The sequence below is a fragment of the Anticarsia gemmatalis genome, chromosome 6 (assembly GCF_050436995.1).
Source record: "Anticarsia gemmatalis isolate Benzon Research Colony breed Stoneville strain chromosome 6, ilAntGemm2 primary, whole genome shotgun sequence".
Lineage (NCBI taxonomy): Eukaryota > Metazoa > Arthropoda > Insecta > Lepidoptera > Erebidae > Anticarsia > Anticarsia gemmatalis.
In genome coordinates, this window is record NC_134750.1 from 12,256,042 (window position 1) to 12,270,191 (window position 14,150).

Sequence of the window (14,150 nt, forward strand, 5' to 3'; positions counted from 1 at the left end):
GACTAGCGGCATACAGTTCCGACTCACTCGGACTAGCGGCATACAGTTCCGACTCACTGGGACTAGCAGAATTCAGGTTCCGACTCACTGGAACTCATCATTGGCACTGGCGAGCACCGACTGACATGAAGAGGGTCAACCTTCGGTCTGAGGGGGAGTGGTCTCGCGGATAGCTATTATACATACAGCGACATCTAATGTAACGAGCGCACAACCACCAGCTCGCAGAGTGACCGACGTCACAAGTTCGCACTGAAATTCTCTATATATACAAGTTCCCGACTAGAGTAGTTGGGCAGCCTAGGCCCACCAGGCATGATCACCTCGCCTGGTCGGAGGATACTCACTTAGTGTTGGAGGAACATAACACCTCGTTCCTCCACAAGCTGGTAATTTGATGAAGTAAATGGAGAATGTACGTGAACAGAATATGACACTGTCAATAACTTTTATTTCGTTCTAAGAACAACATTTACCATTTCGTGCAGTAGGCGTACGAGGACCTACCTGCCAGAGAGTAGTCTCAGGTCTCTGGCAGGTTTGAGCTCCACAGTTGTTGACGCAGCACTTCAGGCTCCAAGGACAGTCGGAGTCGCTGGTGCAGGTGTGGGTACCACTCTCCCATCCACCGCGAGGAATCTTGGGGCAGCTGCCAGGCCTCACTGGAATTTGAGAGTTGAACTAATTATTTAATGAAGTAAAAGGAGAATGTGTGTGAACAGAATATGACATTGTTTTCTTTTTATATTACTGTCCCACTGCAGGGCAATGGTCTCCTCCCAAACGAGGGGGAAAGGTTAGGCCTTGAGTCCACGACGCTGGCCAAGTGCGGGTTGGGGACTTTGCATTAATAAATGTATTAAAAAAATTTTAGCCATGCAAGGTTTCCTCATGATATTTTTCTACACCGGTGGAGCAAGTGATAATTATTTCTAATGCACACGTCATAACTTCGAAAAGTCATTAGTGTTGCCTCGGATTCGAACCTGCGTCCACTTGCGTGGGAGGTGCCAACTTAAATCATTCTGATATCACTGCTCTATGACATGACATTGTTAATAAACTTTTATTTTGTTCTAAGAACAACGTTTACCATCTCGTTCAGTAGGCGTACGAGGACCTTCCTGCCAGAGAGTAGTCTCAGGTCTCTGGCAGGTTTGAGCTCCACAGCTATTGGTGCAGCACTTCAGGCTCCAAGGGCAGTCGGAGTCGCCGGTGCAGGTGTGGGTTCCACTGTCCCATCCACCGCGAGGAATCTTGGGGCAGCTGCCAGGCCTCACTGGAATTTTAAGGGTTCAGCTGTTAATTTGATGAAGTAAATGGAGAATGTGTGTGAACAGGATATGACTTTTTTTTATAACCTATTACTGTCCCACTGCCGGGCAATGGTCTCCTCCCAAACGAAGGGGAGGGGTTAGGCCTTGTGTCCACCACGCTGGCCAAGTGCGGGTTGGGGACTTTGCAAGCCCTTAAAAAATTAATTAAACCAATTTTAGCCATGCAAGGTTTCGTTACGATATTTTTCTCCACCGGTGGAGCAAGTGATAATTATTTCTAATGCACACATCATTACTTCGAAAAGCCATTGGTGTGTTGCCTCGGATTCGAACCTGCGTCCACTTGCGTGGGAGGTGCCAACTTAAACCACTCTGATATCACTGCTCTATGACATGACATTATTAATAACTTTTATTTCGTTCTAAGAACAACGATTACCATCTCGTTCAGTAGGCGTACGAGGACCTTCCTGCCAGAGAGTAGTCTCAGGTCTCTGGCAGGTTTGAGCTCCACAGTTGTTGACGCAGCACTTCAGGCTCCAAGGGCAGTCGGAGTCGCTGGTGCAGTTGTGGGTACCACTGTCCCATCCACTGCGAGGAATCTTGGGGCAGTTGCCGGGCCTCTCTGGAATTTGAGAGTTTAGCTTGTAGCGGATAGCTAAATCGCGCTATCAAAGTTTGCACTGCAGCTCACTATATATACAAGTTTCCGAATATAACAGTTGGGCAGCTTAGACCCACCAAGCATGATCACCTCGCTTGGTCGGAGAACTAGAACTCATCACAGGCACTGGCGAGCACCGACTGAAGGATGAAGAGGATCAACCTTCGGTCTGAGGGGGAGTGATCTAGCGGATAGCTACATACAGCGACATCTAATGTAACGAGCGCACAACCACCAGCTCGCAGAGTGACCGACGTCACAAGTTCTCACTGCAATTCTCTATATATACAGGTTCCCGACTAGAATAGTTGGGCAGCCTAGGCCCATCAGGCATGATCACCTCGCCTGGTCGGAGGATCCTCCCTTGGTGTTGGAGGAACATAACACCTCGTTCCTCCACAAGCTGGTAATTTGATGAAGTAAATGGAGAATGTATGTGAACAGAATATGACACTGTTAATAACTTTTATTTCGTTCTAAGAACAACGTTTACCATCTCGTGCAGTAGGCGTACGAGGACCTACCTGCCAGAGAGTAGTCTCAGGTCTCTGGCAGGTTAGAGCTCCACAGCTGTTGGTGCAGCACTTCTGGCTCCAAGGGCAGTCGGAGTCGCTGGTGCAGGTGTGGGTACCACTCTCCCATCCACCGCGAGGAATCTTGGGGCAGCTGCCGGGCCTCACTGGAATTTGAGAGTTCAGCTGTTAATTTGATGAAGTAAATGGAGAATGTATGTGAACAGAATATGACATTGTTTTTTTTTTATAACCCACTAGCTGACCCGCGCAACTTCGCTTGCGTTACAAATAGAATGGGTCATAGTTTTCCGGTTTTTGTTACAATTTTTACTGTTACTCTGCTCCTATTGGTCGTAGCGTGATAAAATATTGCCTATACCCTATAGACCTTTCTCGATAAATTTACTATCTAATCTTGAAATAATTTTTCAAATCGGACCAGTAGATCCTGCGATTAGCGCGTTCAAACAAACAAACAAACAAACAAGCAATCAAACAAGCAAACATTTTAGCTTTATAATATTAGTATAGATTACTGTCCCACTGCAGGGCAATGGTCTCCTCCCAAACAAAGGGGGAGGGGTTAGGCCTTGAGTCCACCACGCTGGCCAAGTGCGGGTTGGGGACTTTGCATGCCCTTAATAAATGTATTAAACAAATCTTAGCCATGCAAGGTTTCCTCTCAATATAATTTTCTTCACCGTTGGAGCAAGTGACAATTATTTGTAATGCACACGTCATAACTTCGAAAAGTCATTGGTGTGTTGCCTCGGATTCGAACCTGCGACCACTTGCGTGGGAGGTGCCAACTTAAATCACTCTGATATCACTGCTCTATGACATGACATTGTTAATAAACTTTTATTTCGTTCTAAGAACAACGTTTACCATTTCGTTCAGTAGGCGTACGAGGGCCTAGGTAGGTCCTTGTACGCCAGAGAGTAGTCTCAGGTCTCTGGCAGGTTTGAGCTCCACAGTTGTTGGTGCAGCACTTCAGGCTCCAAGGGCAGTCGGAGTCACTCGTGCAGGTGTGGGTACCACTCTCCCATCCACCGCGAGGAATCTTGGGGCAGTTGCCGGGCCTCACTGGAATTTGAGAGTTTAGCTTGTAGCGGATAGCTAAATCGCGCTATCAAAGTTTGCACTGCAGCTCCCTATATATACAAGTTCCCGAATATAACAGTTGGGCAGCTTAGACCCACCAAGCATGATCACCTCGCCTGGTCGGAGAACTAGAACTCATCACAGGCACTGGCGAGCACCGACTGAAGGATGAAGAGGATCAACCTTCGGTCTGAGGGGGAGTGATCTAGCGGATAGCTACATACAGCGACATGTAATGTAACGAGCGCACAACCACCAGCTCTCAGAGTGACTGACGTCACAAGTTCTGGATCGCGCTATCAAAGTTTGCACTGCAATTCACTATATATACAAGTTCCCGACTAGAGTAGTTGGGTGGCCTAGGCCCACCAGGCATCATCACCTCGCCTTGTCGGAGGATATTCCCTTAGTGTTGGAGGAACATAACACCTCGTTCCTCCACAAGCTGGTAATTTGATGAAGTAAATGGAGAATGTATGTGAACAGAATATGACACTGTCAATAACTTTTATTTCGTTCTAATGCTGGGGCCACACTACCGGGAAATGCCATTAATTATCGCGTTAAAGGACGTTAACCGTAGATGTAGCCACGACTTAACGCAATAATTTGACAACGGCATTTACATTGTCGTTTGACATTAGGCGATAACTCAAGTGGCGGTACATCAAAGAGAATAACGCGAGAATTAATGCGATAAAGCGGTCACACTACGCCAGTCAGTGTGCGTCGGGAGCTCGACGGGATCGCACGTGTTTTGTGTTTGCAATACATACTATGGAGTGGAGTAACGAGAAAGTAATTGCGTTTCTGGAGCTTCTGCAAAGAGAACCATGTTTGTGGGATCCAAAACTGAAAAGTTACAAGAATCGAGGATCGCAAAGTGATGCTTGGCGTCGACTGATGGAATTAGTACCTTTTGAAACAACTATTGAAGAAATGAAAAAAAAGAAGGAAAGCCTGATGGGTTACTATAGAACCCATTTAAACAAAATTAAAAAATCTATCCGTTAAGTAAATTTTACGCCGTTTTATCGCCAAACGTCAAATCACGTTGGCCGTATTAAGTGTAGCCACCTACTTTAGCGCGTTAAAAATTATCGCGATAATTACCGCGATAATGGGCATTGGACGTTGGCCGCTAATGTGGCCCCAGCATTAGAACAACGTTTACCATTTCGTGCAGTAGGCGTACGAGGACCTACCTGCCAGAGAGTAGTCTCAGGTCTCTGGCAGGTTTGAGCTCCACAGTTGTTGACGCAGCACTTCAGGCTCCAAGGGCAGTCGGAGTCGCTGGTGCAGGTGTGGGTACCACTTTCCCATTCGCTGCGAGGAATCTTGGGGCAGCTGCCAGGCCTCACTGGAATTTGAGAGTTGAACTAATAATTTAGTGAAGTAAATGGAGAATGTGTGTGAACAGAATATGACATTGTTTTCTTTTTATATTACTGTCCCACTGCAGGGCAATGGTCTCCTCCCAAACGAGGGGGAAAGGTTAGGCCTTGTGTCCACGACGCTGGCCAAGTGCGGGTTGGGGACTTTGCAAGCCCTTAAAAAAATATTAAACCAATTTTAGCCATGCAAGGTTTCAGTCACGATATTTTTCACCACCGGTGGAGCAAGTGATAATTATTTCTAATGCACACATCATAACTTCGAAAAGCTATTGGTGTGTTGCCTCGAATTCGAACCTGCGTCCACTTGCGTGGGAGGTGCCAACTAAAATCACTCTGATATCACTGCTCTATGACATGACATTGTTAATAAACTTTTATTTCGTTCTAAGAACAACGTTTACCATCTCGTTCAGTAGGCGTACGAGGACCTTCCTGCCAGAGAGTAGTCTCAGGTCTCTGGCAGGTTTGAGCTCCACAGTTGTTGACGCAGCACTTCTGGCTCCAAGGGCAGTCGGAGTCGCTGGTGCAGTTGTGGGTACCACTCTCCCATCCACCGCGAGGAATCTTGGGGCAGTTGCCGGGCCTCTCTGGAATTTGAGAGTTTAGCTTGTAGCGGATAGCTACATCGCGCTATCAAAGTTTGCACTGCAGCTCCCTATATATACAAGTTCCCGAATATAACAGTTGGGCAGCTTAGACCCTCCAAGCATGATCACCTCGCCTGGTCGGAGAACTAGAACTCATCACAGGCACTGGCGAGCACCGACTGAAGGATGAAGAGGATCAACCTTCGGTCTGAGGGGGAGTGATCTAGCGGATAGCTACATACAGCGAAATCTTATGTAACGAGCGCACAACCACCAGCTCGCAGAGTGACTGACGTCACAAGTTCTGAGTCGCGCTATCAAAGTTTGCACTGCAATTCTCTATGTTTACAAGTTCCCGACTAGAGTAGTTGGGTGGCCTAGGCCCACCAGGCATCATCACCTCGCCTTGTCGGAGGATCCTCCCTTTGTGTTGGAGGAACATAACACCTCGTTCCTCCACAAGCTGGTAATTTGATGAAGTAAATGGAGAATGTATGTGAACAGAATATGACACTGTTAATAACTTTTATTTCGTTCTAAGAACAACGTTTACCATTTCGTGCAGTAGGCGTACGAGGACTTACCTGCCAGAGAGTAGTCTCAGGTCTCTGGCAGGTTTGAGCTCCACAGCTATTACTGCAGCACTTCAGGCTCCAAGGGCAGTCAGAGTCGCTGGTGCAGTTGCGGGTACCACTCTCCCATTCGCCGCGAGGAATCTTGGGGCCGTTGTCAAGCCTCACTGGAATTTGAAGGTTTAGCTGTTAATTTGATGAAGTAAATGGAGAAAGATGTAAGTGAACAGAATTTGACATTGTTAATAACTTTTATTTTTTAACATTCAGGTAACCAGCAACTAATTTTTTTACATTCCTGATTTAAATGGTATCCCTTTTTATATTCACCTACTGCATTGAATCACTGCATCACCCCAAGGTAGAATAGGAAAACTGGCGTTAAGACCGCCATTATACAAACATTATTTGAAGTTTTAAATAAATACTAAAATTTCCAAATAAAATCTAATTTGGCGATCCAAAGGTCATCCTAAACATCTCATTACCACTTGACAGTCTGTGGACACTTGAAATCGAATTACTTATGATTTCCGGTTAAGTATTCTTTTAGTTCAGTCAATACTAACCATAATCAACTAAATGCCTCTCAGTCATAGGATCGACACACATGGATCTTCCACATGCAGTGGGACAGCACAGCTTGTTGTCTTTGCACGGTATCTGCGGTCCACACGCCGCGCCGCAAATGTCTACTGGTAATGTTTCGGGGCAGGAGCCTGTCTGGCGAGGCTTCTGACTGGCTGATACTGCCACGAGGGATAGTACTGGAATTAAAGAAGTACTGGTAAAATTTTCCTTTGAAGAAGTTTTAATTGAATATAACTGCTAAAGAGGTTCTACTTTACTCCAGATGAATTTTATCGTTAGGAGATAACTTTATTTAATGAATTTCTATTAACTCCTTGACAGATCCTACACCAAATTTTTATCAATAATTATAGTTATCTGTAATAAAGTTGTAAGAATCTTAAAAGAAACTTACGGCCGGTTTGAGCAAACTGCAGTTTATTAATATTATACCCCTACTATAGTACACAGTAGCTAATTGTTGCTTAGAGTAACAAGATACAGCTACAATGCATTTTTTTAACCCAGGTGTTGGTACTAAATACTAACTCACAGACATAATTTCTAACCAAGAAATCATAATAATTTGAAAATATATAACGGTAAGCAACTGTACATAAAAGTGAAATCAACAAAAAAATTATTCACTCTCTAATAATAAATATCTCTATAATAATAAATCTCTATCTATATTTGACCTCCTCAAAGCAACAAGAATCTGAACGCCTATCCAACAGTTCTAAACTCACCGATTAAAAGCACGCAGCGACGCATTTTGTGACACAGAGCACTCCGCCGGCTTGTAAATCTCGCTTACTTTAATAGTAACGAGACGACTACTGTCACTTTTATGAGATACGCACTGCTTGTGCGAACGACGACCCAATCGACGGTAAAAACCCATTTTATTTTACCTACCTAGCTAAGCTATGTGGCTCCAATTACGTGTATATTTGGGAAGATAAAGAAATAATCCTGTGTATGATCTCAGACCTTATTTAAACGTAAGAGCACGTGGCACTAGCAAAAATACAATTTTAATAAAAAGGCGAAATAGGTATAAGAAAATTTAAAATATAATGTTATTCATTCAGGAAGCTTTTTTCGATAATTTGCACGAGTAGCTTTGCATAAGAAGAATTTTTCGCGCTAGGTGCCCGAAAACTGACTAATGCATGGAAGGGGACTCGCGGGGAATAGTGATTTGTTTTAATAGCTAAGTTTTCTTCAGGCATATCTTGGCATGATTATAAGCACTAGAATAGTTAGGCCCAATACGGCCCAGAAACATAAACCCAATCGATAGAAAGACTGTTTCAAAATGTTCCAAATGACATATTTAAGCGATCGAGAACTACAGGAAATGCTTTAATCGCTAGTTTATTAACCTAGGCTAGGTCTTTGTACCTTCAGAAAAAATAAAAACAGTGTTCAAATACTTGTTTACGGTACCAAACACTAGCCAGAACTTATCATTCCTATTAGTAACAACCAATCATGTACGAGACTCACACTCCTCACTTAAATCAAGTGACTCCCTGAACTACACACTAGCCAAAATCTGTGGCCATTCTTTCGACAGCATCGATAGGGCCCAGTGTGACTGGTTTTCACTACCTAAATAAAAAGTCATGTCCAAAGAATGTTTTTTTTCATCGCTTGAAGATACCCAAGCGGCTCTCATACAGGCTGTGGAGAAAGGGTCTGAGCGGTATTAGGAAAAGTTTTTTTTAAATTTGTTTACATGCTCTTCTAGATTTTAAACTCTAACGTGACGTCATGCGACTTTTCAACTAAATGTTTCGCGGTAATAATTTGATTATACACAAAAATGACTAATACGTGTGTAATTATTTTTCCCAATCTACTATATGGACTAAAAAAACAAAATTAGTCATCATCCCTATTGCCAAAACATAACAATGTCTGACCTTTAACCCTAATCTTCAATATAAAGCATCAAAAATAATTCGAAACGACACCGCGGTCAGTATTAAAATAACCGAAAACATACCAAAGCCTCAACATAAAATATTACACATACAATTTATCCGGACAATTCAAAGAGGAGACCTAAAACCTATAATACGATTGAACACCCCAAATTCCGAATAAATCCGGCTTAACTTTATAATTTAACTTTCGGCCAATACACAATAATAATTCTCGTAAAGCTCCCTGTATTTGTAAGAATAAACCATTTTCATATTTTATACGGCAAATGGAAATGTACGAGAAATTATTGTGTAGATTAAGTTCGGGGCTGCAGCCTTGCAGATGATACTGGCCAAGGAGAGACGCAAATCTTGTCGTGGTAAAGCTTGGTAATAATATAAAATACATACTAGCTGACCCGCGAAACTTCGCTTGCGTCACCTAAGAAAGAATGGGTCAAAATTTTTCCCCGTTTTTGTAACATTTTTTACAAAAACGGGGTTTGGTATCTACTCTGCTCCTGTTGGTCGTAGCATGGTGATAAAGAATTATTCAAATTCGACCAGTAGTTCCTGAGATTAGCGCGTTTAAACAAGCAAACAAACTCTTCAGCTTCATAATATTAGTATAGATATTATTTATATTCTGTGAGGAACCTGTGTACAAACTATACATTATCGTTTGCGTAGCAACACAAAACTGCTTTAAAGCTGCTACACACATGCTGTGCAGAGCTGTCAAATGCTAGAATCAATCGCTCGAATGTTAGGAACAAATGATGCCGGCAAGCCGCGTAACCTGCATAGTGCACCGGCAGCCATGGCAGACGGCATTGTGTGTAGGATCCCTTAGGCGATTTTTATTTACCGATACCTAACAATTACTACAAAAAATACAATATACTTAACTACTATCTGTAAAAATTCAATATTCTTATATTGCTTAAGAATTTTGGTGGTATCACTAACTTTTTTTCAATACACTTTTTTTCAGTATACTTAAAAATCCGCATTGTTAAATTGTTCCTGTTTTTAATTTTTATTACTCAACACCCTGCAATAGAAGACAAAAACTTAAGGGCTTCTTTACTTTAAAGGGTTTTACCCTTTAAAGAAAAACAGTCGTAATTGTAAGTATAAAGTTTATTCAGTTGGTGCAGTAGGTACAGTCTCGGGTCTCTGGCAGGTTTGAGCTCCACATCTGTTGGCGCAGCACTTCAGGGTCCGAGGACAGTCGGAGTCGCTGGTGCAGGTGTGGGTGCACACCCATGCACCGCGAGGAAATTCGGGGCAGTTGCCGGGCTTCACTGGAATTTGAGAGATAGCTGTTAGTTTGGTGAAATAGAGGGGAAAGTGGAAAGAACGATGTGAAGAATAAGACAATGTCGATTACGATGATCCATTTTTTTCTCTATTCAGCATTTTTTTTTTCTTGAGTGATCTTGGTTGGTATTCCTCTAATTAAAAAAATTTCAATTATTTAAACACAAAAACTCACGAACATATTTTTTATAAAGCAAGTTTTACTTTGGTGATCAATCAGTAATTTTGAACAACTCACAGTATAAATTGACAAATCATTTTATTCTGACCCATTTTGTACATAAGATTTTAACAAATGAAACTGAAGCTAAAATAATCTAGATCCATAAATAGCATATTAAAATGAGTCGATTGTCATTCAAGGAAATTCTATATAGAATCGAATTAATACTTCCAGTTAAACATACTTCTAGTTTAAATGCTCACCATAATCAACAAAATGCCTCTCCGTCATAGGGTCGACACACATGGATCCTCCACACGCAGTGGGACAGCACAGCTTGTTGTCTTCGCACGGTATCTGTGGTCCGCACGCCGCGTCGCAAATGTCCACTGGTAGTGTAGGGGGGCAGGAGCCTCTCTTGCGAGGCTTCTGACTGGCTGATAGTGCCAGTAGGGATAGTACTGTAATGTAATAGGAGCAGAGGTTTGAATTTATGATTCTGAGCTTCTGAGAGATTTTTTTCTAACTTTATTCGTTTCCATGCATAATTTTATAGAATTTCTAAGTTATTCGACGAATAAATATTCTGTTGTGATAGATAAAGACTAAATCGCCGTCGGAAAGCAAGTAGATATGGTGGAAGCGCCACATTTTATTTATTACTTTAAGTAGCAAAAGTGCTATTTGCTCATCGATTTGATTAATACCTCAGTGCCGAGAGGTTCAGATAATTTTTACCTGGCTACAGTTGCTAGATCTTAATAAAAAATAAATAAATTTAACCCATTAAAGTCCCAATGCTGGGCAAGGGTCTCCTCCCGTAATGAGGAAGGAGTTAGGCGTTGAATCCACCACGCTGGATCTTACTTATCTAATTTCTAATTAACTTATGAGCGCAGGGAATATTTGACACATCATTCAACTTTACAAACTACAAGTACTTCAATTCACCTCCTCAAAGCAACAAGAATCTGAATACCATTCCGACAGTTTTAAGTTCAAATAAAATATTTCAGCAGGAGCAAAGCCGTTTGTATAAATTATTTAAAAGTTTGTTTACTTCTCATTGATATTCAAAGGACTCAGTCAACAATCGGCTTAGCATCGCGAAAACATCGACTTGAGAAATATTAGCTTATAAGTAATCTTATGAAAATGTAATCTGTTTGCGAGTTGGAGATTCTACTGAGTTGTTTTATATTCATGTAGCTGACTAAATCTTCTTCTGTAATATTTATTTATTTTGGTTCGAGATAAAGGCAATATTATTATGGTTAATACAAGGTTTTTAAAATATTTTTTAGCCTATGTTGGTGTCTATTTGCTTGGCAAGGATCTCTCCCGCAGACTTCTGGAATCCAACAATAGTTATGTCAAATTAAAACTTACTCATACTTTCGATTACTTTCGAATATTGAGAGTTTAACATTTAAATGTACTAAAATTAGTTCCTGCAGCACTCGCTAGGGGTGCAATTTTTCATACAAATTATGTCGAAAACTAGCTGGTTATCGCTAGTCAATGGTAGTAAACAAACACTGATCTGAAATAGTGAATTTTGTCTCACGAGATACGAACAACGCCATCTATGTTGTAGTTTGAGAACTAAAACAACATTTATCACTTAAAAGAATACGCGCTACTATCTCAATGTTTTGTTTCATTAACATACTATGTAGTTATTATGTATTCCGTAGTCTTACAAAAGTTAAAAAATAAATAGTTAAGTTGATAATAACAAGTAGCACTTCAATGTTAGTTTATGATGTAATGCTCACAAAACTTATCTACCTTTAGCAATAATCTTTATTTACTTTAAGTATTTGACTTACTTAATATATGTACACATTATTCTATTTATTGTTAATTAATAGAGTATAAAATGCACATATTAGACAAAATCGAAAGCACATAATATGAACTGAATGAAAGGCCCAAATAATCTATGGGTACATTAATTTAGTATCAACTATAAGTGAACATTTAGTATCAACTTTAAATGACGAGCCTGTGTCACAAGCTAAGGGACACTATAGTTAAGCATTGTTAAGCAACCGTTACCTTTGTTTCAATTAACTTACAGAAAATGTCTAGTTAGCTTATTAAAACTAGCTGGTAAAGTTCTATAAAGGACCATTATAAAAAAACTGCCGTAGGTAACCTGTTAAGTTTTATTCTTAATATAAAAGTATTCTTAAACACTTTTACAGCTTGTCAACTTTTAAAAACTCTGAGCTGTCTTCTACAGTACACGAAAACAGTAGATGTTAAAGAGCTCATTAGAACATAATAAACTCACCGATTAAAAGCACGCAGCGACGCATTTTGTGACACAGAGCACTCCGCCGGCTTGTAAATCTCGCTGACTCTAATAATCGCGAGACGGCTACTGTCACTAATTATAAGATACACACTGCTTGTAAGAACGGCTAGCCAACCGACGAGGACGAGTTATACGGTAAAATAAGTTTTTCAGTGTGCCCGGATTTTTCACGAATTACATGTGAAAAACTGGTTCGTTGATTTAACTGCATGCTTGACAGACAGAGACTATCGCAGTGTGTATAGAAGTATGGAGTTCTGTGAATCACTTAAGACCAAGAATCAAAAACTAAACTGATGTATAAATCTTATAAGTAAGTTTAGTTTCTCTATAATATAGAGAGTTAATAAGTTTAGTTTTTGGTACTCTTGGATCAAATCTTAAAATCTTGCTTCAATAGTAAAATGTATGTAATATTTTTGCCACGTAAATATGAGTTACTTATGAAAAACTCAAAGCAAATCAAAGACAAACATATAACTCCTGTCAATAATACTTTCATAGTTTACAATACACCAAGTTTCAGCACGAAAATCAAACTGAACTGACATTGTATAAAATAAGTTGGCGGAACAATTGGCCGTCATTCCATACAGTGTATCAGCAAGGTAATGTCACAGCGATAACTCCGGGACGTTGGGACGTAACACTTTATAATTATCTTTCATTATTATATTTACGTACATATCTTCTTGGAAACTTGATCAATAAACAACAGTGTAAGGAAAAAATAAGGTCATTTATTTGGCACAGAAGAAGGGACCAGTATCTGTACTAATATTATAAAGCTGAAGAGTTTGTTTGTGTGTTTGTTTGAACGCGCTAATCTCAGGAACTACTGGTCCAATTGGAAAAAATCTTTCAGTGTTAGATAGCCCATTTATCGAGGAATGCTATAGGCTATATATCATCACGCTACGACCAATAGAAGCAGAGCAGCAGTAAAAATGTCACAAAAACGGGGAAAATTTTGATTCATTCTCTCTTATGTGACGCAAGCGAAGTTGCGCGGGTCAGCTAGTATAAAATATATTTCTACTTACGTAGGCAATTGTTAGGTGTGGCAATTGAAGTTATTGCAACTGAATGCAAAGACTCTGTAAAGGTTTACTTTATTTTCGGAAGATAAACAAACTGTTGCAGCATTTTGTTAAGACAAAAATCTAATTCTTCAGCGTCCAATACATCATGAGAATCACCTTAATAAGTATCATATCATTGACTATCGAAGTGGTAAACGCCACTAGTACTAACTAGTTGGTACTAACCAACCAACACCCCGGTAGCCAATTCGAAGGCTGTGCAGATCGAAATAACAAATGAGAAAATGAGATGTTTGAACGCCTTGACATAGGGCGCCTTATCTGTTGTAAAGGACAAAAAGTTATTATGTTTTTAACACACAAAACAACTGTTATCTATTTGCTATGTGACATTATTATTTACGATTTTATTTAGGTACAGAAGCTAAATTGGCCATAGTTAAACGGAAAGGATCCAACCCACACTATGGGTAAAATGAGTTATGTATACCAAAACACTCCTTGAAGTTAAAATTTTAATATCACGAAAACAATCCAAGTAAAATTTAAACCCACCATGAAGTTATAGTCCTGAGTTAGTCCCAAAGTTAAAGTGATCTGAACTTAAAAGTTAAATATCTCGAAACTACGTCTGTGTGGGTTGGATCGTTTCCGTTTAACTATGGACAATTGATCTCA

The 14,150-nt window shown here is 40.6% G+C and overlaps 2 protein-coding genes across 2 annotated transcripts; both read right to left on the reverse strand.

Annotated features, from left to right (window-relative positions):
• Positions 1-1,699: 1,699 nt before the first annotated feature.
• LOC142973837 (uncharacterized) lies at positions 1,700-7,493 on the reverse strand. Its single transcript, XM_076115860.1, has 5 exons — positions 7,436-7,493; positions 6,686-6,883; positions 3,345-3,542; positions 2,435-2,620; positions 1,700-1,902 (listed from the first exon to the last, which is right to left on the reverse strand). Exons 1-5 carry the CDS (start codon positions 7,458-7,460, stop codon positions 1,700-1,702), a joined length of 810 nt encoding a protein of 269 aa, XP_075971975.1. The 5' UTR covers positions 7,461-7,493.
• A 2,255-nt stretch (positions 7,494-9,748) lies between these two features.
• LOC142973772 (whey acidic protein-like) lies at positions 9,749-12,540 on the reverse strand. The gene is made up of 3 exons (XM_076115769.1): positions 12,406-12,540; positions 10,370-10,567; positions 9,749-9,927 (listed from the first exon to the last, which is right to left on the reverse strand). Exons 1-3 carry the CDS (start codon positions 12,428-12,430, stop codon positions 9,764-9,766), a joined length of 387 nt encoding a protein of 128 aa, XP_075971884.1. The 5' UTR covers positions 12,431-12,540; the 3' UTR covers positions 9,749-9,763.
• Between the last annotated feature and the right edge of the window lie 1,610 nt (positions 12,541-14,150).

Excerpts from the sequence above, each read along its gene's own strand:
- LOC142973837 (XM_076115860.1), bottom strand. The coding sequence starts at position 7,460 with ATGCGTCGCTGCGTGCTTTTAATCG. Across the intron at positions 3,543-6,685 it reads GAGGCATTTAGTTGATTATG|TGAGGCCCGGCAACTGCCCC; the intron begins GTTAGTATTGAC and ends CTCAAATTCCAG. Across the intron at positions 1,903-2,434 it reads TACGCCTACTGCACGAGATG|AGAGGCCCGGCAACTGCCCC; the intron begins GTAAACGTTGTT and ends CTCAAATTCCAG.
- LOC142973772 (XM_076115769.1), bottom strand. The coding sequence starts at position 12,430 with ATGCGTCGCTGCGTGCTTTTAATCG. Across the intron at positions 10,568-12,405 it reads TCGCTGCGTGCTTTTAATCG|TACTATCCCTACTGGCACTA; the intron begins GTGAGTTTATTA and ends ATTACATTACAG. Across the intron at positions 9,928-10,369 it reads GAGGCATTTTGTTGATTATG|TGAAGCCCGGCAACTGCCCC; the intron begins GTGAGCATTTAA and ends CTCAAATTCCAG.